At 39.7% G+C, this 27,677-nt stretch overlaps 1 protein-coding gene across 1 annotated transcript in view; it reads right to left on the reverse strand.

Moving 5' to 3' along the window:
* Window positions 1-27,677, reverse strand: part of RYR2 (ryanodine receptor 2) — a 697,632-nt gene that overhangs the window by 114,608 nt on the left and 555,347 nt on the right. Inside the window, exons 72-76 of the mRNA XM_039529228.1 lie at window positions 24,484-24,654; window positions 19,723-19,782; window positions 12,479-12,613; window positions 2,199-2,311; window positions 428-524 (exon numbers count right to left, since the gene is read on the reverse strand). Coding sequence (XP_039385162.1) covers window positions 428-524; window positions 2,199-2,311; window positions 12,479-12,613; window positions 19,723-19,782; window positions 24,484-24,654 — 576 coding nt within the window. The remainder of the gene's footprint in view (window positions 1-427; window positions 525-2,198; window positions 2,312-12,478; window positions 12,614-19,722; window positions 19,783-24,483; window positions 24,655-27,677) is intronic.

Genomic DNA, 27,677 nt, shown 5'->3' on the forward strand with positions numbered 1-27,677 from the left:
CCATTGTGTATGAAGGGGACCCTTCACAAAATGTTACGACTCATATCTGACTTCAGTCTGCACTGAACTGGGCCCGCAGTGTGAAAGGTGGGGCTGAACCATGTCCTCAGGACTGGTGCCCTTTACCCAGGCCCTACAGAGTGGGAGGAGGCTCAGCAGTGAACAAGAACACAGAGAGCTATTTGCCAATGGCTCCCAGGATCTCATGGGTTTGGAGTAGGAACCATGGGCTCAAGCTCTACCTCCCTAATAGATTTCTTCCTCCTAAGCAACTTCTGCAGGTGCTCCTCAGGGAAGGTCTGGTTTACTAATACTAATACCCTGGTTTTAGATTTTGTTCTTTTTCCTTAAATTCCTGTCTGCTCATTATATAAGATTATCAATAAATATAATCTACAATCCCATTATCCTTGCATCCAGAACATACTGCTAAATCTTCTATCAGTTTATCTTCAAAGTAATGTTCTTCTGTTTCAATCCAAGACTTTTCATAACCTTGAAGAAAGAGATTGACAGCTCGATGCCTAAAAAAAGAATATTTAAAACAAAACTATTAATCTATAAAAAGAACATTTGCTCAATATAAATTCATTTTATTCAGAGAAGTTTGCAGCTATTACAACAACCACTTGCACAGGGGAGCAATATTTCCTGGTAAGACCTGTCAAAAATATCCATTTGTTTAATTAAGTCTGCCCTAGAATTTTCATTGATGTCCCCTATTCAAAAGTGTCTGGCAATAAAAACATCTACACAAATGTGTGTCAGAGTTTAATAAATTATTCTAAGATCTAATCATTCAAGTATCTTTTGAAGCAATTAAAAATAGTAATAGAGAAATACAATCCTTTCAACGATGATGATCTTGTGGGATTACATTAGTGTGTTTCATCTTGACTGAAAATTTTCATTTAACACTATACTGCTGGGACCAGCAGCCATGGATGACTTTTTGTTTGGACTGATGGCCAAGTAATTGTATTTTTAATTTTCATAATTAAACTTGCATATTCAAAATCATAAATTAATTTATTCCAAAATAAGTAAAATTAAATCAATGCAGAGTAAAGTGAATTTAGGACCACGTTTTTATTTCAGAGATACTTGCAAAATACTAAGCAAAAACAAACTTTTCACATTTATAATTGAATCAGTGGAGTATACCCCAATAGAATAATCTTATGAATCCTCATTCATTTCAGCAATCATTTTCAAATGTTTGGGGTGAATGAAGAGTGAAACAGAATTAATAAAAATATACAAGTCCAGTAGGCATATATGCAGAAACACACTAAACCACTTTTAAAAAGTACGAATAACTAGTGGCAAAGGTGTCTCAGTCCCTATATATAGCAGTAGTTTCCTTTTAGAAGCAGGTACATCAGGCCAAAATCAACCCAATGTGACAGCCCAAACCACTGCCACCTTCCCTGGGGCGGAATCACAGACTCAGCCTTGACAATTGTCATGGCTTTTGTGCTTGATACAGGATTCCCTTTTCCTGACTGAGCTTGGCAACAGGCCAGATGATCTCTTGGCGAGAGTAGCATGGTGTACAACAGACACACACATTCTAGAAATACTTTTTGCTGGACTGGGCCAAATAGCAATGCATCTAAGGGCAAATCCAGCCCCTTCCTCCACAGCCACTGAGATTTCTTGGGTTGTGCATTCTGTACTTCTGCTGCACAAGGAGGAGCAGGGTCTCCTTGTGCAGCATGGAGGAGCAGGATGCAGAGGGAAGACATGTAGAGAGCTTCCAGAGTGGAATTATGGGAAGATTAGGATCCATTACTATTTGAATAATCCCAGCCCTCTGTCCTGTGACGAGTGTGCACCTCGTAATTACTGTGGCCCCACAGCTGATTCATGGCCTGAGAGATTTACTTCCCCTCATGATCATGTAGTGGTTTCTGGGGTGCACAATTCTGGATTTGGGCCATGAGCTTGATCACTGATTTGGATGTAAATGCAGACAAATAGGAAAGAAAATGTATACCAAGAGGAACGTAACAGAAGGGTTTACAGAGAAGAGAAAATACCATGATCAGCTTTTTTCACTTAGCACTTTTAGCAGCTCTTTTCAAAAGACAGATAACAAGAATGTAACAAATCATTGTACCTTTTCATTGAAAACAACATTATAGAACCTTGGTATGTGTATTTCCTTCGTTTGAGGCTTGCCACACCATTCTTACCTTGGCAGGTTATATAATGGAGCCATTCTAAAGCAGGCCACTACTGCTCTTTTTCTCTGTTTGGACAGCAGTTTGTGCCACACTGCCTTTTTAGATCTCTGAGGATGCTCAACCTGGGAGACAAATTATACAATGACAAATAAACAATGCGCCTTTTCCTTGACTGACTTTTAATAAAAAACCAACCGGGGCACAGTCAGAGAACAGATAACAGAAAGTAACTGGCAAAAATGTTTTCTACACATTATTCAAGTGACCAGACAAATATTATGTGACCCACATGATTCAGTGTCCCTTTTGGACTCTGCATGATTTTCCACCTTTACTCTAACCCTAACCCTAGGCCATTTGAACTAGAGATTAGTATGTCACTGAGACCATCTCTCATGTAGTACTGGAATTCAATGAAAAACAAATTATTTTTACTTTTGTTTAAAATGTCTCTTTTTATAAGAGCCAGAACATACTTTTTAATTAAGTTATTTTAATACTACTAACTGTGGCTGGCAGCACTGAAAAGTGATGAACTTGTCTATCTATCCCAATAACCCTGTATCTCCTTCCTTAAGCATGAATGGTCAGGATGATCTAAAACACCTCAGTTGTGCCTGTGAATGCTGAAATGAACATAGCTTTCTTTATGACATATCAGTTAAAAATTTCTCCTAAAACAATTCTTTTATTCTACTCAAAACTATGTAATTCTTACTCAAGAATCGATTTTTTCCCCCCCATGGACCACCAATTCGGCCAGAGTCATCATGCTGTTTGACTGTGCTCCAGTGTACTCAGATTCTCTACCTCCCCACATCATCAAAAAGGACAATGGAAGTTAAATGTCACCTTAATGAAAGGTTTGATGCTCTCATTCATTATAAAGGAAACCATAGTACTTTGAAATACACGACAATGAGAACATTTTTAAGGACAGAGAATGCAGTTATCAAACAGTATTTTATTAGTTTAGTGACCCATTCAAAATAAATAAGACCCACAAACAACACACCTACGAGCCGTGAATGGAATCACTTAATTAAACAGGCAAAGAAATTACAGGGCATCCACAGCACAGTGGAGAAGAATTAATCTCAGTGAAAGACAGATTAAATGCTACAGCCCCTTCCAAAAGAATAAGTAAAAGTGAACCAAAGTTGTTATGAGAAAGGATATGAAATAAATCACTGTATAGCATTCATATTGAGACCACAAAACAAAACGAAGCCATCAGAGCTATTAATACTCAGCCAAGCACATCCCAAAGTGAAACTCATTAATAATATATTTACAAACTACTATAAAACTCTCTATACTTCCCAAACAGAAAAAGCTCTGGCGCATTTTAGAAGATCTCTGGAAGTAATAAAAATAGAAAAAATTAGACATGCACAAAAGAGCAAAACCTGATGGCACCTCCCTGCAGATGCAATATGCAAAGCTTTCAGCATAATGACATCTGGAAAGCACTGGGATTTGCTGGGCTATAACAAAGTACCATAAAAATTAATGGAACTGATTGTTCCCATGGCTAGTATTTTTCACACAAGATTAAAGAAACGGAACTACCCGGTTCAATGAGGGAAGCAAACGTATATAAAATGCACAAGGCCAAATAATGAAACATAATATGAATTTAAAGAGAAACATATTAGAAAATAAGAGAGAAGGGATGTATGCATACTGGTCAGATTAAAAAAAAACCACAGATTTCTTTTAGGGCTGAATGGTAAAGGGCAGCTACTGGTGTGAAGGAGAGAGAGGCTCAAATAATGATCTCAGCGGGTCCGAAATAGGATGTGGATTTGGGTTTTACAATTACTTTAGTGTAGGAATGTTACAAAAATTTAGTAACAGAGAACTCCAATTCCTTAAGTCTCCATGGGACTACTCACTTGCTTAAAGTTAGGCATGTGTTTAAGGGCTTGTGTAAACAAACATTTAGTTTGCGGCAAGTTGCAGTATGAATCTACCATGCACTAGTTTGACATGGAATGTCCACATAGACCCTGCTGATACAACAGTTTGTTAGTGTGCTTTGATCTTCTGTTTCAAAGAGGACAAGATCAAAGTGAACTAACAGATTGTTAAAAGGCAGCAGCAGAGTCCATGTGGACCACTAGTGCACAGCAAGCTAGTGTGAGGCAGGTTCACACCCAAGCTGGCCATGAATTAATTGTTTGTGTAGATAAACCCTGAGTAATTTGCTGAAGTGGGACCAGAATTCACATCAACTAGTAGAGTGTTTGCAGGATCAGGCCATACATGGATATAGATACTAAATCTAACGAATATGCATCATGAAACCAAACTCCTGAACAGAGAGAATTCGTTGCAAGACATTTATGGCCAGTTCCAGTCAACGTTGTACAGACTGAGCTGTGCAATGTACATTCAATTAACCAGAGACTCTGACCACTTATATCTATTTTAAGCTGAGCATGGTAAATTAGGCAGGGGAAATAGACTCTCAAATATAATCCAGTGAATGAAAGATGTGTGAAGAGTCCATACTTAGAATTTTCAGTTACTCCTATTGCCTCAGCCAGGAATAGTGAGACTTCAGTGATCACCCAGTCCACCTCAAGATTGGGTGGATATAAAAGTGGTGGAAAACCACCTTTTCCTCCCTCTTTAGTGAGGTTATGCACAGCTTGACCTCACTAAAGAACCTGGGCTATAGTCTATTATCTATTACAATGTTAATAAAAGAGGTCACATGATCTTATAATATAAAGCAAAGTACTAGAAAACAAGAGAATATAAATACTGGCTGGATTCTAAGGTGGGAAGATCCCAATGGTGAATTGTGTGACTTTGCACATGTCGCTCAATCTCCAAGGGCACAATCAACTCAGCTAAAAACAGGAAGAAGACAAGACCTTGAAGAAAACCAAATGTGCATCTGTGATTATGTTTGCTGCAAAAATTTTAAAGGATTATTGAAACAAGGGAAAGTTATTGTGGTTAAATTTGAAATGATGAAAATTCCCAAACTTTCATGAGAAGTCACCGAGATAAGTCATCACAACTCATCATTTTGAATGACACTGTAATAAAGAAAACTACTTACCAGTAGTTGTTTCTAATAGCTGCCTCTATGATCTCAGGAAATTAGTTACTATAGCGGATTCCCACCTTTGGGTCCAATTTGTAGAATAAAGTTACTGAATACTCTCCTAGTTCTAATTTTAAAGCTACTACACTGCCTCATCAACAAGTAGTATCTACTGAGGAATGGCAATGGTCCCAAATGCCTTTACTTTCCTCAGAAAATGAGCTGACTATTAATCAAAAATATTGTCAACACAGCAAGGAAAATAGATGGGTGAAATGGGTGAGTAAATTGGCACCTAATATAATAACTACAATAACTTCTGAGAATAAATATTACAGGTATTTTTCATGTTTTCAAAAGGTAATTTTTTTCTAATATAACCCTATTCCTGGGATCTAAAAAATGCAAGTAGTGCCCGAATAAATGTTGCTATTAAACATAATAATAATAAAACTGAAACCAGAAACAGACCTATTTTAATTGCATATCAACTTAATGAATATATCACTAACAGAAAAAATAACAAGAACAGAGGATTTTTATGAAGAGAATTATAAAACACTTCTTAACAGATGTAAAAGATCATAGAATCATAGAAATGTTGGACTAAAAGAGACTTCAATCGCTCATCTGCTCCAGTCCCCTGCACTGAGTGAGGACTAAGTATTATCTAATCCATCACTGACATGTGTTTGTTTAACCTCTATGATGGAGATGCCACAACCTCCCTAGGCAATTTGTTCCTGTGCTTAACTACTCTGACAGTTAGGAAGTTTTTTCTAATGTCCAACCTAAATTGCCCTTCCTGCAATTAAAGTCTGTTTCTTCTTGTCCTATTCTCAGCAGTTAAGGAGAACAATTTATCACCCTCCTCTTTAGAACCTCTTACATACTCGAAAACTGTTATGTCCACCCTCAGTCTTCTCTTCTCCAAACTAAATAAACCCAATTTTTCAGTCTTCCCTCATAGGTTATGTTTTCTAGACCTTTAATCATTTTTGTTGCTCTCCTTTGGATTTTCTCCAATTTGTCCACATATTTCCTAAAATGTGGTGCCAAGGACTGGACACAGCACTCCAGCTGAGGCTTTATCAATGCTGAGTAAAGTAGAAGAATTACTTCTTGTGTCTTGCTTACAACATTCTTGCTAATACATCCCAAAATAATGTTGGGGAGGAGTTGCAACAGAATTACATTGACGACTCATTTTTTGTGATCCACTATTACCCCCAGAACTTTTTCTGCAGTACTCCTTCCCACGCAGTTATTTCCCATTTTATATTTACACAATATATTGTTCCTTCCTAAGTGTGGTATTTTGTATTTTTCCTGTGCTTTGGATGATTGCTATTTGTTTAAAAAAAGCTCTGTCCACCTCTTCTTCCTGGTTAGGTGGTGTATAGTAGGTCCCTACTGTTACATTACCATTGTGTTTTTACTCCTTTTGTCCTTACCCAGAGACTTTCAACAGGTCTGCCTTCCACTTCTATCTCTCTCAACCTCAGTGCACATGTATACATCTTTGATATAAAAGGCAACTCTACCTCCAATATTCCAGTCATATGAATTACCCCACCCAAGTCTCTGTGATGACATTTATGTAATAATTGTGATTGTTCACTAATATTTCTAGTTTTTCCTGCTTATTCCCCATATTTCTTTATTCATATACAGACATCTAAGACATTCATTAAATCTCCCCTCCAGATTCCCTCTGGTCGCTCCTTTGTCCCTGCTACAACTGTCCATGTTCCCTCCAGATTCTGATCCTTCAACCAGGTCTCCAGGCCCTGGACTAACCTGTGGGCTTGTCTCCTGTTGAACCTAGTTTAAAGCCTACTTCACCAGATTAGACAATCCGTATTTGAAGATTCTCTTCCCCTTTCTTGAGAGGTGGACCCCACTTCTGCTCGACAATCCTCGGAACTGCATCCCACAGTCAAGGAAGCCAAAGCCTTCCTGGCAACACCATCCGCACTCACCTCCAAGACACGTCTGTCTGCGCCTAGGCCCTTTGCCTGGAAGGATCATGTGAACACCGCTTGCACCTCCAACTCCCTCACCCTCACTCCCGGAGCCTTGCAGTCACTTCTGATCTGCTCAGACTCATACCTCACAGTAACATTAGCGCCTACAGGGATGAGCAGAATGGGGTAGTAGTCAGAGGGCTGGATGGTCCTCAGCAATCCTTCCATAATGTCTCAGATACATTCCCGTGGTAGGCAGCATACCTGAGAATCCAGGACTGGCCGGTAGAGGGATGCCTCCACCCCACCTTAGAAGGGGTCACTGCTCACCACACTCCTTCATTTCCTCTTGGGAATGGGGGCTACAATCCTCCCAGTCATAGGGGTACATAGCTTCTCCACCACCTTTGGGGAGAGTCCTCATTGCTCATTGGTAGGACAGCATATCAGTTTACTACCATTTTGGAAGGTGGGTTGGGTTCAAGATGGAGCACTGCCTGCTGCCAGAAGTACTAGGAGCCAGCTTTCTCCCTGTGAAGGAGCCATATCCTCCTCCCTGGTGGTGCTACTGCAGTCTTCTCTAGCTAATGACTAATCACAGAAGCATCCTAAAAATGCATTAGCAGGGTATGATCTGAAAGAGTTGACCTACTTCTGGAACCAGGATTCAAGCCACGATGCTATCCAAGCAATAATTCTTTGTAATTATATAGAGAACTGTATGCGGTTTACCTGTAAATCTTCTGGACAGAAACAGATCTGAAACTAGCTACCAACTCTGACACACTTTTGTGTGTACATTAACATACCCCCTAGTTTCAGGCCTGCGAGGAAACTGCAATGACTGATGCAGTGAGACTGCTATTTAGACATGGTTTCCCTGTATGCAGCTTCACCTATTATAGAAGCAAAACAAAACACTATGTGGATTTTAGTGTAGGAAACTCAAATAATTTTTCAAAATCTAATTCATAAAGAAGGACCTGCCAGATTGTGCATGATGACTTGGTCAAACTGTTGGGGTTCGTAGGCTGATTCAGGTGAGATATCATCACTCTCTTGGGAAGGAATTTGAGATGAATCTGTAACACTACTTAACTTCTGAAATTTAGCATAAAATCTATCAACTTGCAGGAGAGAAGCCCTCCCCTGCCCTTTCAGGGAGCTGTGAGATCCCACTCCTCCCACATCCACGAGTTCAGCAAAGAAAGAAACTGCTGGGAGAGTACCATCAGGAGCAGACACAAGCAGCTGCAGGTGGTACGGCTGCACTATGGGGAAAAGAGGCGAGCTGAGACCCAGCCAGACTTACCAAGGTTATCTCAGGACCCAGATGCAAAACTGTGCAGGGAGACGCCCAGTTCTGGGACAACAAGGCCAAACTAGTCTCATTCCTTCTCGCTAGTCATGGGAGCTTGGAGAAGAAAGAATCTCCTGAGAGGGGCCTCCCAGAAACCTGGCCAGCAGGAGCAGAGACAAGCAGCAGCAGCACGGACCTTTGGACCCTGATCACCTCATCAGTGCCTGATTGATCATTTCAGTTTTCACTTTGGACATCCTTTCCCCCAAGTAGGTGTTAGGTACAACTCCTTCCCTTACAGCCTCCTCACTTTAGCCTCACTCCATCTGCCCTCCTTCTTCCCCGGCTCTTCTCTTTTCTCCTAGTTCCTTTACACCTCAGTTCCATGTACCTTCTCCTCTCCTTTGCCTCTTTGTTTAGCGAACATTAAATTTGTCAACCATCACTGTTCATTCTGCTTGTATGGTATATTCCTTTCCTCTTGTCTACGTAGACTGCTCTCTCTTCAGGGCAGAAATTGTCTCTCACTATGTTGAGTACAGTGCTTCTCACAACTTGTGAAAAACCGACAGGGGAAGCCAAGTGACACAAGGAGAACTCTACAGCCTGCAGAGTTAAGGACAGTAGGAAGGAGTTTTCAAAATATTTTAGGAACAAAAAGAATCCTGACAATGGTATTGGTCTATTACTAGATGGAAATGATAGAATTATCAATAATAATGCAGAAGAGACAGAAGTGTTCAATAAATATTTCTGATCTGTATTTGGGAAAGAGATGATATTCTTATCATCATATGATGATAACAACACTCTTTGAATTCCACTAGCGTCTCCAGACAACAATAAACAGAAGCTACTAAAGTTAGCCATTTTAAAATAAGCAGGTCCAGATAACTTGTATCCAAGAGTATTAAAATAGCTGACTGAGGAGCTCGCTGGACCATTAATGCTGACTTTCAATATGGTTTGGAGCACCAGGGAAGTTCCAGAAGACTAGAAGTAAGCTAATGTAGCGCCAATTTTTAAAAAGGGTAACCAGGATGACCCAGGTAATTATAGGCCTGTCAGTCTGATATTGACCCTGGGCAAGTTAATGGAGCAGCTGATACAGAAGTCGAGTAATAAAGAATTAAAGGAGGGTTATGTAATTAATGCAAATTAACATGGTTTATGGAAAATAGTCATGTTAAACTAACTTGATTTTTTTATGAGGTTACAAGTTTGATTGAGAAAGATTTGACTTAGTAACACACATGTTGATTAAAAAACAATCACATGGATTAAAAACACATTAAATGGATTAAAAACTGGCTAACTGATAGGTCTGTAAATGGGGAATCATCATCAAGAAGGTGCGTTTCCAGTGGGGTCAAACAAAGATTGGTTCTTGGTCCTATGCTATTTAACATTTTTATCCATGGCTTGGAAGAAAACATATCACTGAAAGTTTGTAGATGACACAAAAATTGGGAGAGTGGTAAATAATGAAGAAGACAGTCACAGATTCAGACTGACTTAAATTGCTTGGAAAACTGGGCACAAGCAAACACTGTGTGTTTTAATATGGCTAAATGTAAAGCTATGCATCTCTGAACAAAAAATATAAGCCATACTTACAGGATGGGGGACTCTATCCTGGGAAGCAGTGACTCTCAAAAGATTTGGGGGTTATAGTGGATAATCAGCTGAACATGAGCTCCCAGTGGGATGCTGTGGCCAAAAGAGCTAATACAATCCTGGGCTGCATAAACAGGAGATTCTCAAGGAGGAGTAGAGAGGTTATTTTACCTCTGTATTTGGTGCTGATGCGACCACTGCTGGAATAGTGTGTCCAGTTCTGATGCCCACAATTCAAAAAGGATGTTGAAAAATTGGATAGGGTTCAAAGAGCCACGAGAATGATTAAAGGATTAGAAAACATGCCTTATAGTCATTACAGTCAATACATATCTACATGGGGAACAAATATATAATAATGTCTTCAGTCTGGCAGAGAAAGGTATTGTAATGATCCTGGGATTCATTAAGTAAGAAACTAGTGAATGAGTAAGGAATAAAACTTATATTAAAAACCTGAAGAGCATCCATGTTGAACTGCTGTACACAGTTACCCTTTGTTCTCAACCCCCCCTGCTTCCAGGGCAAATTTCAAAATTCCTATATTCATAATACTGCCCCTTCTGAGGGACCCTCTCCAAATTATGATATTTCACAAAATACCTCTAAAGATAGAACATGATCCAATGCTGGAAGTTGAAGCTAAATAAATTCAGACTGGAAGTAAGGCATAAATGTTTAATGGTGAGAGCAATTAACCACTAGAACAATTTACCAAGGGTGATGGTGGATTCTCCACCTCTGACAATTTTTAAATCAAGACTTGATGTTTTTCTAAAAGATCTGCTTTAGGAATTATTTTGGGGAAGTTCTATGGCCTACGTTATACAGGAGGTCAGACTAGATGATCACAATGGTCCCTTCTGGCTTTGGAATCTACAGTGGGCCCCAATCTCTGTTGGGTCCCTCAGCACTAAAGTAATGCAAATAATAAAAAATAAATCAGTCAGTAAACCTTTAAACTCATTCACTATGCAAACTCATATTTTCATCTCTAAGTGTAAAGTCTTCCTTATTACAAACTGGAAGTATACAGCTCAAAGGGAGGCTTCCTTTGCTGACCAAAAACTGTGTGTAGTGTAAATTATCCACAACACCATCTACTAGCATTGAGGCCTCAGATACCTTTTTATTCTTCCATGTCCCATCATTTGAAGTTATGATCTAGGGGCATAGAATTGTACATCTGTCCAGCATATACCCTCATTCTATGGGCTTTCTGGACCAAACTCGCACAGAGATACAAGTGGCAAAAAGTCTACCAATGGTAGAGGGAGAAAGGACAGGTATGTAACTTAAGAAGCCCCCAAAATGGGAGGTACTGCAGTTAGGGCATAAGGGGAATGCACTCACTAAACACATCCCCTAGGCACTTTGCCAGTGGGCTTCTATGAAGACCCTGGCAGACATTCTCATTTGAATCCCCACTGGAGTGCAGCAGGCCAAACTGGCACTCAGCAGTTTAGTCTATACCCATTTCTGTACCAGCAAGAGTGAATCTGACTCCTGTCTATTGATTCACAGTTTGTTGAATTATTGATAATCAGAACATAGCTTGTGCTGCCAAGCAGTTTGGATAACCAAGAGTTTATTGTATTTTACAGGAAATTTAATTATTTTTAAATGTAGGTATATTTACCCAGATTCATTTTACCAGCAGCCCTCACCTGGATTTTGAAAGTTATAACAGATACTCTGTTGATAAAGTATCTCTTTTAAAAGCTATTTGAAAAAACAGTTTATAGTAATTAGTTCTTTCAGATTACAACATGACAAGAAATCTATTAATAATCTGAATAGCCAAATTTCATATTAATATACAGCTTGTTACCAGAGGTTTGGGCAGTTTGCGATTAAGGTTCCTACATAGAAAATCTATTGGGTCTAGGGAATACTAATGGGGAACAAAATGTACTGATCTTGAAAAAGTTGTATATTTTGTTATTTAACACAATGTTCCTTAAATCATGGCCCATAGACCATCAGAAGTCGGTGGAGCATTTATTGGTGGTGAACAGACAGCTGGCTGGTCCAATGGTGCCAGCTAAAAGGCACTAAGAAAGTTTAAAATATACTTTCCTAATAATACTTTTCCAGGAAAACAATTGCTGGAGTTGCTGCAAGGATTTTATGTGATCATGAATGGCGAAGATTGCCAGAAGCTAATCTGTCTATTAAGATATGGTATGGTCCATACTATAAAAACATTTGAAATCCTCTGGTCTAAGCAGAGAATTTTTTTTTAAACCCACAGTTAAGAGTGTGAAACATTACTTGTGATTGCAAATACTTCCCATCATCTGCTTTTTAAAGTAGGATGTTATAGGACTGAAAACAATCTAACCTGTTCCAGGTGGAAAAGTACATTAGCTATATGCAGAACTCTTTCCACGGTCTTCTCTGGATCTGAAGTATCTTCGGTCCTGTTTGGTAAATCTTTGTAAAGTGCCATCTGCCACCTAATGGCAGGATCCTCAAGCTGCAAGAACAAGATATTTCACACATAATCTAAACAAATTTCCAAACACAAGGGTCAAACAGTTTATGAAGTATTATTAACACTGCTTCTAAGACAACAGAAGGTCTTTTTCTTTTGCTAAACCTTTCCTTTTGAGTGTCTAACTGTAGCAGCCGGTACTGCTGTAATGTGGCACTATTCCTTGAAAAGCAATGGGAGGATGTATGCAAATAGAACTACTTGGCTACTGATGTGCTGAAAGATTGTGAAGGGGTCTAAAGAGATAATATACCAAGGAGGATGCCCAGTCATTAGGAACAAATCATCACCAGCTGAAAAGGTGATAAGCATTGTTTATACAGGATGTACAGCAAAATACTATGCTGTAGAGAAACGTTTATATGTTTATATCTCAACATTAAATCAAAGAGTACTGACAATGCTGCTGTATTTGGCATTGCTTAGCGCTTCCAACTACATGACTTTTCATTATGAATTTATTTATAGTCTTTGCACATTGGCAATGAACAAGAGTAAAGATTTTTGACTTACTTTTGATTGTTTTCTTGAATTTTACCTTTTATCCTTAATGGCAAATTTCTAACATGACAGTAGTAAAATTAAAAAGATTAAAAGATTAAAAATGTAGGCTGACGTATAAAGCAAAAGTATTCTTTTCACTATTTATTTCTATTTTAGATGTAATTTTAAGGGAAATAAGTAGTTTTCTGCATTTCAATGATTTGCAACTTTATACCAAAATTAGCAATCTTTCACTTTAGTTCTTTTGTCACCCCAGCATTCGTGCTAATAAACATTGATGCTTGAAACACTTCACATGCAGCTATCACTAATGTTTGTGTAAGTGACACTGGTGATAGCAAGGAAGCTTGGTACATCTGATAACATTTTTGGATTTTACTGACAGTTATGAACCTGGGTTCTATTCCTGGCTCTACCATCAACTGTCTCTCACTTTGGGCAAGTCACTTTATTTGTCTATGCCTAAAATGGGGATAATAATGCTTACTCACCTTTACAACCCTTTTATGATGTCTGGATGAAAAGCGCTATAAGTGTGCTCAAATTATTATAAACTTATAGGATTGCTCAGTAATAGTTTATTATATCCTAGAATCTACCTTTAGATTTTTAGCATTTTTTTAACAGCTGTCACATCCATCACAGTCTTTGTGTGAGCATTTGATTGGATCATCATGAATGCATAGTCCACCAAGGACTTATTAATCACAGGCAGAGTGGTCTTTTGAATTGAGGGCCTGCTGCTTTCTAGCAAACTCTTTTGTTTAGGTAGTTTTCTATGGACACAAATGGCTGATATTTCAAGGATCGCATTAGCATGCTTGGAGTAAGACTTTGGTGACTTGATCTTCCTTCATGTCAAAATGAATAGGAGTCTTGTCAGCAGTTTCTTGAAATAAAGGCTTGGTACTGAGTAATAGCATGCGGGCATGCAAGGAAAGGGAAGACAAAAACAGCAAGGAGAGGGGAAGACAAATAAATGATATAGACAATGCAACATATAAAACAAAAGAGACAATTTATCTAACAGGGTTCTCAACCAATACAAACTAACAAAGTGAAATTAAACAAACAGAAAATTACATTTAAGCATAAGGAGAATTATTGCACAGAACAGGGTATCAAGTGAGAAGTGTAAGTGATACCAACTGGGCAATACTATAAAACATTTATTAATAAAATAATACTGCTATTATGGAGGAGCTTTCTGCAAGCAAGAAAACTAGCCTTCCCACAAGGAATGAGAGCCAGTTGAGACAAGCAACTTCACAAAAATAGGAATAAGTCCAAACATAAGAGATCCTGGATCACTAGGCTTATGTTTCTCACATGTGGATCTAAGTTGAGCAAGAAAAACAGGCAATTCTATGAGGAAAAACAAATAATCTGCCATCCCCTGTTATAACAGAAACATGATTTTTTTGAAGGTGTCAGGGATACCTGAAACCTTAGTATAACTGAAGGTTAGTATACTCAGAGAAACATGAAGTTGCCTACAAAGATAGCTCCGCTCATTTTGAAAATTGTAAATATGCTTTAGTGTAATTAATATCAGGGCAAGTCATTCAAATATAATATTTTAAAGTGTTAATTAATGCAAAGGAATCATACATTTTAAACTAAAATCTCCTTTTAAAATTTGACAGTGGTTATTGGTTTCAGAAAGAAAGGTCTTTAAGGCTATGAGACACAAAAGTGTTTAAGAACAAGTTTTGAAAATTAGGTTCTTCTTGTATTTAATATGAAGTTACAATTGTAACTACACATTTTTTACATGCAGTTTAAAGGAACAGTTGGAAAACATAGCTTCCACTGTCTAGTGAAGAGAGATACATATTGATTTAGAATAAACTTTATTCATTATGGTGAGCAAACACCGTGTAGTTCTATCTAACCTCTCCTCCTCATCCGCGAAACCATTTTGCAAATAGGAAAAGAAAAGCACATCCCTGAAGATTCCATCAATGGAAAATCCATTCTTTTACGTTAGATTCACTGAAGTTATTCTCTCCTTTATCACCAAGACAAGCTTGGATTTCATTAATAGGAGAAATCAAGAAATCATTTTCTTTCAGTGGGTTTCAAACACAGGATACAGTATGCTAAACAGCAGCAGACTTTACGCTAAAAAAAGGAAGTTTCCTGAGTGAAATCATAGGCTGATGTCAAGGTATTAGTAAGTGTCATTATCTTAAGTCAATAACAAATGCAAACTTCTTAATGGGGGCATACAGAATACATCCCAGAAGAAATGAACTGGAAATCGAACACACAAAAACTACTGGAAATGGCACACTCAGAGCTAGAAATCAGCATGAAATGAACAACACTTAGAACTGGGAAAATCATAGAATAGATTGAAAATGTCAGGATAGAAATACCTCTTCTCATTAGGGAAAAAACACAGCTCAACTTTATGCATGAAATTATGCAATAAACACGCCAATTTGAAATCTGCAGGGTTGTTTATTTAAAAGCCATTTTTCATGAGTTTTATCAAGGATCTTCACAACACCCTTTTTCATTGCCCTTTTAGATTGCATATTCCTCTTTGCTCCTCAAAGTTAAATAGCTTTTCCATATCTAGAAGGTCCATTATCTCAGGTACTTTCCAGCTTAGAAGATGGTACTGCTCCCTCTGGGGAAACTGGGAATCTTTTGTCTCAAATGGTATAAACTAGTCCTACAGAGTCAACAAGATATTGGACCTTAACATTCGGTGTGTTTTTAAATCCTACTAAGATATACACCTTAGTCTTGTGAGAGTCTTAGTATTCCCACCATCCATAAATCTTACATCATTACACTTCAGTGCTATACAAACAACACAGGACAAGGTAACAATTATCATCAAGAAGATCTAAGGTAATTTCAAACTCACTTAAGTGATTTAGGAGCCTAACTCCCATTTTCAAAAGTGACATACCTATTTAGGTGCTTAAGTCCCATAGTCTTTTGTCAAGGCTGAATCCCCACTCTGTCACTCCGAGTGCAGAAGTGGGGGCCCTCAAGGATTCTAAAAATTAATACTTGCCACTCCAGGCTTGTATTATATTCCCAAGGTTACAGCTTCTCTCTGACCTTGGCTTGGTAAATGTTGCCACCATCCTAATACAAACAAAACCCTTTGAACCCAGGAAGGAGCACTTGGGAATACCTCCCTGTGGAGTACCCTCAAGCCCTTTCATCCTCGCCTCTGGGGAACAGCTGAGAAAGAAAACAAAGGAAATTAGCTGTGGCTACCAGCTAATCAAACAACATGCACAAACCTCATAGGACACCAAAAATCCAATCCTGTTCTTAAGAAAGGTAAATTTTATTAAAAACAAAAAGAAAAAAATACTACTGGAATTTAGGCTTTTTCTAGATTTTAAAAGAACAATTCCAAAAATCAAGCACCCAAATTAGCTTCTTGGGGGTTCAGCTTAAAGGTTACAAGCAAACACAAGCATCAGGGGGGTTAGCACACAGGAGATCCACAAGCCAAAATAAGAAATAAACCGGGTAGCATCTAACTAAACATTCCATATTCAAAATATGTCTTCTAAGTATGGAAGATACTTTTTCATACCTGGTTCAAACCTTACACAGCATTTCTGCTTATAGCATTGCTGCTCCGTGTCCCTGCAGCCCAGAGAACAACAGACAAAGGGAAAGTTTCTTTCCCATTTAAAAAAATTCTAGCCTTCCCATTGGCTCTTTTAGTCAAGTGCCCACTTTTTTTCTTTACCTGGGGAATTTTTTAACCCTTTATAGGTAAAGCAAGTAAAGAACAGCCACCAAGAGGGATTTTACAGCTAACTGGCTGGCTAGGTGTCCATCAAAGGGAGGTATCCCCCCACTTTATTTATCAAACGCCTCCCAAATCACAGACGGTGCTGGCCAGCCTGGTTCAGGTTGGGTCCACACCAGCTGGGATTTCTTCCTGGTGGTTTAGGAAACAGAGTTAAAAAGGTAAATGCACCTCTAATTTTACTAATAATTACATGAAGAACTAAACAGTACTTTTTACATTTCAAGGGCTACAATGACTTAGGCCTGGTCTACACTAGGGTGGGGGGTCGAACTAAGGTACGCGACTTCAGCTACGCGAATAGTGTAGCTGAAGTCGAACTACCTTAGTTTGAGTTACTTACCCGTCCAGACGCTGCGGGATCGAAGTCCGCGGCTCCCCCGTTGACTCCGCCACCGCCATTCGCGGTGGTGGAGTTCCGGAGTCGACGGGAGCGCGTTCCCGGAGTTCGAACTATCGCGTCTAGATTAGACGCGATAGTTTGAACTCCGAGAAGTTGAACGCTATGCGTCGACCCGGCAGGTAAGTATAGACCTACCCTTAGAATGCAGACACATTTTTACCCGGCTGGTTCTGGGGAACCTTCCGAGGAGAGTGCATCAGACACTTTGTTAGAGGCTCATGAAATGTGTTATATTTCAAAATTCAAGTCTTGCAGAGCTAAACTCCACCGAAGAAGTTTTTTGTTATTCTCTTTGACTGTGTGAAGCCACTTCAGTGCAGCATGGTCAGTCTGCAGGTGGAACCGCTGTCCCCAAATCTATGGGTATAGCTTCTCCAGAGCACACACAATGGCATAACATTCTTTTTCTGAGATTGATCGGTGGCTTTCCCTCTCAAAATTTTTTGCTGAGAAACACGATAGGATGGAATTGTTGATCTGGTCCTTCCTGCATTAAAACTGCTCCTACACCACACTTGGACGCATCTGTGGGTACGACAAACAGTTGGTTGAAGTCCAGGGCCCTCAGTACAGGACCACCTTAAGCTGGTTAAAGGCTTTCTGACACTTTTCAGTCCACTGAACTGCATTTGGCTGTTTTTTCCTGGCCAGGGCTGTCAGTGGGGTGGCAATTTAGCTGTGGTGTAGTACAAATCATTGGTAATACATGGCCAAGCCCAAGGAGGACTGGACCTGCTTCTTTGACTAAAGGACAGGCCAATTTTGGATAGCATTTACCTTAGCCTGTACGGGGTTGATAGTACCTTGACCCACCTGGTGTCCAATGTACGTTACCCTGTTTAGGCCTATTTGACACTTTTGGGCCTTAACGGTTAATCCTGCCTCCCTGATGCGCTGGAAGACATCTTGGAGGTGTTCTGCCCATGAATCTGAGAATATAGCCACAGTGTCGAGGTAGGCAACTGCAAATTCCCCAAAGCCAGCCAGAAGGTTATCTACCAATCTTTGGAAGAGGGTGGGTGCATTTCGCAGTCTGAAAGGGAGCACATTAAATGCACACAGACCTACATGGGTGATGAAGGCTGACCTTTCCTTGTCCGGGTTATTTAGCGGCACATGCCAGTACCCCTTAGTTAAGTCTAAGATGGAGATGAACTGGAGACGTCCCAGTTTCTCCAATAGCTCATCTGTGCGTGGCACTTTATTTATCACAGCTCTCAATAAGACAAGCTTCTTACATGACTTTAGTACATAAATGCCTAAATCCCATTGACTTCCAATGGGATTTAAGCTCCTAAGTGCGAAAGTTGTTTTAAAAATGAGACCTAGGCTCCCAAATCCCCGGGCTCTTGACTTTTTTCTTATGTGCTTAAATTACTTTGAAAATAAGATTCTGGCTCCTAAGCCACATTCGTGCTTTTGAAAATTCATTCCAATCATTTCACAAATGTGGCAAACACTGGCCCGCTCTCTGTGCCTGAGTTAATGTTAAAAAACCAAATCCTTCAACTCATCGGGCCAAATCTGCTATTCCTTGGGGAGGGAGGCAAAAGTGAGTTTAAATCAAATTTGAGCCTCCAGCCCTGGAAAATCTTAGAGCATCTCAGATCTACTGTATGTCGTGTCAGTTTGTAGCTTCTCCTGGGCCAATGTGCTGTAGCCTCACTTCCCTTCTACTAGCACACCCTCTATTCCAGGGGCTGCAAAGCAGGGGCAGTGTAGCATAGTGTCATTGTGGCAACACTTTACCAACCGAGGAACTCCTTTATACTGCGAGTACTCGCAAAGGGCTGGTTCCTCTTTCTTTATAGCCCAAAATGTCATAAAGAGGCCTCCGCATTCTGCAGATTATGGCCCAGGTACCGGATTACAAATAGAGGAGCTTTTTCAATCTCGACTGTCACACTACTATCCACTCTGAGCATATCACACTGCATCATTTAAGGCAGTGGGGCCCTAGGGGTCTGCAGACTATGTCTAAGATTTCCAAAGGGATCCGCACCTCCATTCAAAATGTTTTAGGGGTCCACAAATCAAAAATGGCAGAAAACCAGTGATTTAAGGTGTCAGTGTGATGAAATAAAAGATTCACCGTAAAGGGCCATGCCTTATTATATACCAGATACATACTGTTAATATAAATGTAGCAGCTACCAACTAATCTGAACTTCTGGCAGAACATTTGCAAATAGTCTCTGAGCAAACTAGCTGGATTTTTGGGTGCATAAATTAGGAGTAATATGTAGACAACATCAGACAAAGCTGAGACACTTGACAGCCTAGAGAAAGGGTATTGTAAATACACGTTGGCTGGTCTTGAACAACTGAAGGGCTCCTGTTAGTTTTATGAAAAAAGAAAATGAGCATACTTAAATATTGTATTTAAATTACCTTGCCCTGCAGATGAAGATTACTGTGGATAATATCCCTAACTTCATCCTCAGTGTCTTTCTGTGAAGGAAAAATACATTGTATCACATATATCATATAGAACATGTACTTAAAGAAAGCAGGTTTCAGAGTGGTAGCCATGTTAGTCTGTACTAGCAAAAACAACGAGGAGTCCTTGTGGCACCTTAGAGACTAACAAATTTATTTGGGCAAAAGTTTTTGTGGGCTAGAGCCCACTTTATCTGATGCATGAAGTGAAAAATACAGGAGCAGGTATAAATACATGAAGGGATGGGGGTTGCTTTACCACGTATGAGGTCAGTCTAACGAGATATACTTACCTACATGCCTCCAGCTTTCATCCAGACCACATCACACGATCCATTGTCTTCAACCAAACTCTAAGATACAACTGCATTTGCTCTGATCCCTCAGACAGAGACAAACACCTACAGAATCTCTATCAAGCGTTCTTAAAACTGCAATACCCACCTGGTGAAGTGAAGAAACAGATTGACAGAGCCAGAAGGGTACTGAGAAGTCACCTACCACCAGACAGGTCCAACAAAGAAAGTAACAGAACACCACTAGCCGTCACCTACAGCCCCCAATTAAAACCTCTCCGGCGCATCATCAAGGATCTACAACCTATCCAGAAGGACGATCCCTCATTCTCACAGACCTTGGGAGATAGGCCAGTCCTTGCCTACAGACAGCCTCCACAACCTGAAACAAATACTCACCAGCAACTACACATCACACAACAAAAACACCAATGCAGGAACCAAACCCTGCTTACAAACCCCGGTGTCAACTCTGTCCACATATCTATTCAAGGGACACCATCATAGGACCTAACCACATCAGCCACACCATCCAGGGCTTGTTCACCTGCACATCTACCAATGTGATATATGGCATCATGTGCCAGCAATGCCCCTCTGTCATGTACATTGGCCAAACCGGACAGTCTCTACACAAAAGAATAAATGACACAAATCTGACATCAGGAATCATAACATTAAAAAAAACAGTAGGAGAACACTTCAATCTCTCTGGTCACTCAATAACAGACCTAAAAGTGGCAATTCTTCAACAAAAAAACTTCAAAAACAGACTCCAACATGAAACTGCAGAACTGGAATTATTTGCAAACTGGATGTGACGGGCTGGGTCACAGAAACCCTCCTGGGAACTGCCACCTGATGTGCCAAGACTACTTCTGCCCCTGCTTTCCCTGCCAGCTCAGGACTCCAGCACCCTGTCTTGTTGAGCCAGTCATGCCCGTCTGCTCCAACACAGACCCAGAGTCTGAACCACGTGCCCAAAAGCTGCAAACTTAACTGAAAGCAGCTTACAGAAGTGTTCCTGTCTTTAACACTCAGGTGTCCAACTCCCAATGGGGTCCAAACCCCAAATAAATCCGTTTTACCCCGTATAAAGTTTATACAGGGTAAACTCAAATTGTTATCCCTCTATAACAGATACGCACAGCTGTTTGCGCCCCTCCCCCCAGGCATTAATGCATACTCTGGGTTAATTAATAAGTAAAAAGTGATTTTATTAAATATAGAAAGTCGGGTTTAAATGGTTCCAAGTAGTAACAGACAGAACAAAGTGAATTACCAAGTAAAATAAAATAGAACACACAAGTCTATGTCTAAGAAACTGAATACAAATAAAAACCTCACCCAGTAAGCTTCCTTTTACAGACTAGTCTCCTCCTAATCTGGTCCAGCAATCACTCACACCCCCTGTGGTTACTGTCCTTTGTTCCAGTTCCTTTCAGGTATCCTTGGGGGTGGAAAGGCTCTCTCTTTAGCCAGCTGAAGACAAAATGGAAGGGTCTCCCAGAGATTTAAGTAGACTGTCTCTTGTGGGTGGAGACCCCCTCCTCTCTCCTATGAAAAGTCCAGCTCCAAGATGGAGTTTTGGAGTCACATGGGCAAGTCGCATGTCCATGCATCACTGAGTTTCTTACCAGCCAAACCACATTCTTGGGAAAGCTCCGATGTGGATTGGCACATTCAAGTTCACTGTTGGCTTAAGTGTTTCTAGATTGGGCATTTAATTTGCACATTCCTTTCTCAATAGAAATCAAGCAAGTATACAGCCAATATTCCTAACTTCAAGTACAAAAATAATACATGCATACAAATAGGATTAATAGATTCAGTAGATCATAACCTTTACAGAGATGTGTTACATAGCATATGTAGCATAAAACATATTCTAGTTATGCCATATATACATTCATAAGCATATTCCATAAAGCCTTATGGGGGGCACTGTCACCAGATACCAACAGATTAGGCCTGAATAAAGACTGGGAGTGGTTGGGTCATTACAAAACCTAAACTTAATTTCCCCAATACTAATTTCTCCCTACTGTTACTCACACCTTCTTGTCAACTGTCTGTATTGGGCCACTCTCTGACGACTTCAAAAGTTATTTTTCTTCCCTTGGTATCCTGCTGTTAATTGATTTATCTTGTTAGACTGACCTCACACTTGGTAAAGCAACCCCCACCCTTTCATGTATTTATACCTGCTCCTGTATTTTTCACTTCATGCATCTGATGAAGTGGGCTCTACCCCACGAAAGCTTATGCCCAAATAAATGTGTTAGTCTCTAAGATGCCACAAGGACTCCTCGTTGTTTTTAAATAAAGCAATTACTTGTATCAAACATGGACGTTCTAGGCTATGCATATCATGTTAAGGAGAACTCTCTGGGGATTAAGATAGGGGTCAGAACTCCAGGATTCTATTCCCAACTGTGCTGACCTAGGAAGCTAACAGCTGCTATGTACCTCAGTTTAACAAATTGTACAATAACAATATCTGCCTATCCAGCGGGCAGGTGGTGAGGGTTAAGTATTATTCATATCAAGTACTTTGATATCCTCAGATGAAAAGCACTGTATAAATGCAAAGTATTATTTTTATAGTACTATCAATTCTGGAATGCTTTGATAGCTCTCTAAATTGAGTTCCATCTAATCCTTTTAAGCATGATCACTAAGGCCTGATCCAAACCCCACTGCGGTCAAAAGACTCAATGGGCATTGGGGTCAGGCCCTGAGAGTAGAGGGGATTAAAGCAAGGAAAAGCAGGGAAATCTCACAGGACTCTGTTAGAGGAATAGTGTAATGTCACTTTTGATGATGTGCAAAGATTATGACTTTCACCCTTCTCTAATGTAGGCAGTGACTTAAAGGGAGCTGCATACAAGCTGCAGCTCCTGAACATATTGTGTTGGAGACTGGTACAATAACTGCAAGAATTTGGAAAGCAAGCGCATAAGGTGGCCCCTACATACACACTTTCACAGGCGTATGTTTTCTTTGCATCTGCACAGACCCAGCTGTTCTTGTCAGTGTGGAGGAAGGAGAGGCATTGGACCCTCCTTGTCACGACTCTCTTTGGAGTGTCTAGCACCCCTGTCCACATTGGTACCCTCTCCTCTTAATTCTTACACACTAGGAGTGGAAAGACCAGGCTTGTGTCTGGACCGTGCACCAAGGGCAACTGAAAATTGAGGTAAGGCTCCCGGGCCTACCTCTCAGGTATCTGGGGCATAGCTGACAACATTCTAGCTCTCTGGGAGTAGGTCTAGATGCCATCATTTATATCTGCAGCTACATTTATATCTACCCATAGTCATTCAGCCCGTTGAACAATAATTTGCATTAAAATCATCATCATAAATACAGTCTGGAAACTTTTGCCCAAATCAGTGTAATGAATGGTAACACAAGGAACTCTTTGTTGCCCACTCACCACTAAACAGAGAAGGAGGGTCTTCTCAGACTTGAGTTCCCTTCCCCTCATTAAAAACCTGTCATTTTTAAACAGCATAGCTGTCTGAATGACATAAACTGTGATCATACTGCTAAACAAGCTACATGACTGTGGAATCATTTCCAGAAGTACCATCTGTATGACAGTGAAACCTCCAGGCGAATATAAAACTATGTAACCAACTGGCAGTGGCCTGGGAGTGGTGAAAGTAGTACTGTATTGGGGAACCGGTTATATTAGTACATTTATAGTTTCTATCTGTATTTCTAACTAACCAAAGTTTGTTAATATCTATTACTGGCAATTTTTCATGGAAAAAAAAAATCAAACACAAGAAATAACCCTAACCCTAACCTAGAAAAATACACTTAAAAAAGCAAAATATCCAAAAAACATTTTTTTTCAGCAAATCATAATAAAATTAAGCGGTGTAAATAAATAACCATGGTGTTCATCCATGGTAGTTTTTTACATAAGACTGTACTGTACACTACTCAGTTGTCACTGTAATCCTTACAATTATGTCCACAAATCAACATTAAAATAATAAAAAATATGTTAAAGACAGAACAGGTTTTAATGCTTTGCATTTAATTTTAGTCATAATTTCTTACTCTTTTGTCTGCAGGGTTGCAAAGACAGAACACTCAGCCCTAAGAAAAGAGTTTGAGACTGTCTCACATTTCTTACCGATCAATTCTGGAATGCTTTGATAGTTCTCTAAATTGAGTTCCATCTAATCCTTTTAAGCATGATCACTAGCGGCTGATCCAAACCCCACTGTGGTCAATCAAAAGACTCAATGGGCATTGCGGTCAGGCCCTGAGGGTAGAGGGGATTAAAGCAAGGAAAAGCAGGGAAATCTCACAGGACTCTGTTAGAGGAATAGCGTAATGTCACTTTTCCACTGCCCCAGATCGAGGTGGGGGCTGGGGGGGAAGCATGACGAGGACCTACCATGCTGAATCTGTTCTTGGCCAGTGCAATTAACTCTTGGTCTCCGGGTGCACAAATATTTAGACCAATAGGTAGTAATCTCTTCAGTGCTGCTACAATGAGAGATGTTTGTACAGAATACCGGTCCCCTTTTCGCTTCATTTTCTTTCTCTCCTGATCAGAAACAGCTGCCTAGAGCACATAACGAACAAATACTCTATTATTATTAAATATTTATGCCTGCAATGACATTTTAATTTACATTTTTCTACTGTTGCCAAGTTCTGATAATTTCATTACCACCTATCCAGCTCCATCCTCATCTGAAGGTATTGCTCACTATGCCACACTGCCTTGTGTTTCACACAAATACTTCATAAATATGAATACTTTCTAGAACAACTGTCTTTTGACTTGATCCCACACACTTATTTCCCTTCCTATATGTGACTGGACGCTGTTCTTCAAGAGACATACTTGTAAATAGTCCTTTTATGTCTTTCCCCTTTGCAAACATGTGACATTTCCAAGTTCCAGTCTCTGAGTCCTGCCTTCTCTGTTTTCGTTGCTGTTTTTTTAAATATCACTACCTTTTGTAGGGGAATCACCTTAGTTTAGAACCCCACTGAGTTCTGGCTGAAAAAATGGTGACAGTAAACAAAAGTGTCAGATGAACCATGGAAAAAAAAAGTGTCGGATGGAACCATGGAAAAATTTGAAGTAGCTGCAGCAGAATTTTCTGAACTGAACACTAAAAATCATAAGCACATTTCTTCATAAAACACAGCATTGTCTTCTGGACTGAACACAGTATTGAGAATCAGACATTCCAGTGCCAGTTCTGCCACCAGTTTACATGCTGTCTCAAAGGACTTACTTCGGTTTACATCAGTGTAAAGGAGACCAGAATGTGGCCTTCCTCAGCAAGGAGGTGTTTTCAAAATGAATTCATTAACATTCATTTCATGCTTCAAGTATGTAAAGTGTTATATAAATGTTGAGTATTATTTTAATTATAAATCAAAAAGTGGAGTTGTGATTGGTTTTTGTTTGATGAGATTTTGCCATGTAGGAAACAGCAAGGACATGTGCAATTAGTAGGTCATAGAAGCTGGATTGTTTAGCTGTCTGGAATTTCAAAGAATCACGTGCATTTCAAAAGACCACATTCAATAGTTTTCTCCTGTTTGAAGACAAACACACATAAAGGGATACATGAAAAAATAAGCTAATGGGTGAAAAAATAAGCGATTGTATGAAATGTTTGACTATATATATGTGAAAAATACAACTTGATTAATTAAATTCAATGTTTACTAGTTGATATGCAGCTTTTTCAAAAAGAACCCTTTGAAGTGACACTTATTGAAGTGACTAAAAAGGAAATGGAGAATAAAATATACTGTTTCATCATAATAATGCCTTGTCTAAATCAGGGTTGACAGATGAAAAGCTGGGCATCCAGTTTTATGTACTCAGAGTATACTGGTACATTTAGAAACTTCTGACACTTCCATAGCAATTTAACTCTGCTGTAACTGAGAGAACCCGTTCACATTTACATGTCTGTCCACAATGTAGTCAATGGGATGGCATGGGTACGACTGAGATCTGAAATTGACACAATTTCTGGGAAAACTTGTTCACATACATTAAGTTTTTCTGTTATAAAACAAAAACTGTAAAATACAGGATAAAACTGTAGAGTTATGTTTAACAATTAGACAATAACAGTCTAATATTTCTACCTTACTAATTAAGGGGCATTAACACATACTGAGAATGGGAGACAAGAGGACAAAGTATGTAAAATATCCTGGAAACAGGAACTAGGTTTTAAAATATATTGACTGTGTGTCCAAGGAGATCTGACTGACCCAAGCAAGTAGATGCACATGCTGTCATGTAGAGGTGATAGAGGGCACACTATCAGCATTTCTCCAGAGAAGTCAGGGTATTTGGACATTTTATCTGATTAAGTGAGGAGAAAAGATGAAGGAGGATCACTAAAAGACATAGGAACACAGGACCATACAAATTGCCATATTGGATTGTACTAGCGGTCCATCTACTCTGGTGTCCTGTTTCTGACATTGGCAAATATTAGATGCTTGAACAAAAAATGCTAGAATCCAAGGCAATGATAAATATGTAACAAACTACAGGGAGGAAAGGGAAAATTAAATGAAAAGTTAAGTTAAAAATGTTTTTTCTATTCTCTGTTCAGGTTCTGATGCAGCCCTCCTCACTGTTGTATCTCAGCACCTTGCAGAAGTGCATTAAGTGATGTGACTAGCAGTTGTTATATGCGATGCTTTCTGTCTTCCCCATATTTTCTCTCCCAGGGGAAAATTATGTGAGGTTTTATTGGATGGGGAAGAGTGTTCACGTGTTTTTTTTTTGTTTGTTTTTTTAATATTTAATGTCTACTGTGTTGTACATGTTTGTTATTGAGGACCTTGCACTTGGACCAGAAAGCTGGGATGTTTGTGGGAGTTCATTCCACAGCATCGGACTGGCCCCAGAAAAATCTCTATCTCCTGCACCATGAGCTGATTTTCCTGATCCCCCTAGTTAGTGATTTGCTTATGCCTTTAAGGATGAGGGATTTGTCCTTTATGCTAGGGATGAAGAGTCTCGCTGAGTTCTGCTCAGCATAAGTCTCAAAGGCTGGGGAAGGTAAGGAGGCATTATACCATCTTTTTAAATCTCCCTCTCTCCCCTCCCCACACCGAGTCTGGCTACTCCAAGCTGTAGCCAGCTGAAATGCTTGCTCTCTCTTACCTTCATCCTAGTAACTACAGATATTCCCTGTAATTATAGTGGGGAATAACTCTAGAAATGGAAGACATACACACACACACACACACACACTTTGACCACTGTAGTAGGCACAATTGCATTCCATCATGCACCAGTGGCCAGATCCTGCACTGTTTGCCTACCCAAAACTCCTGTGGACTTCCATAGGATGTTGGAGTGCAAAACAATTAAGGATCAGGTCCAACACCAGGAAAGAAGATGGTATGTGCAGCCAGTGTTGATATAATCACATGGCCTTTAAGCACACCTGATATTTCCATCCACTCTAGCCAAAGCAAGTAGCAGCAGCACAGTGCATCTTCAGCACTACTGGAGGGACCATCATAAATGGCAGGACCCTGAAAGTTCACAGGAACATTGACTTTAAGGGGTTATAACTGCGGTGACTTGCC

The sequence above is a fragment of the Mauremys reevesii genome, linkage group 3, assembly GCF_016161935.1.
Source record: "Mauremys reevesii isolate NIE-2019 linkage group 3, ASM1616193v1, whole genome shotgun sequence".
NCBI lineage: Eukaryota > Metazoa > Chordata > Testudines > Geoemydidae > Mauremys > Mauremys reevesii.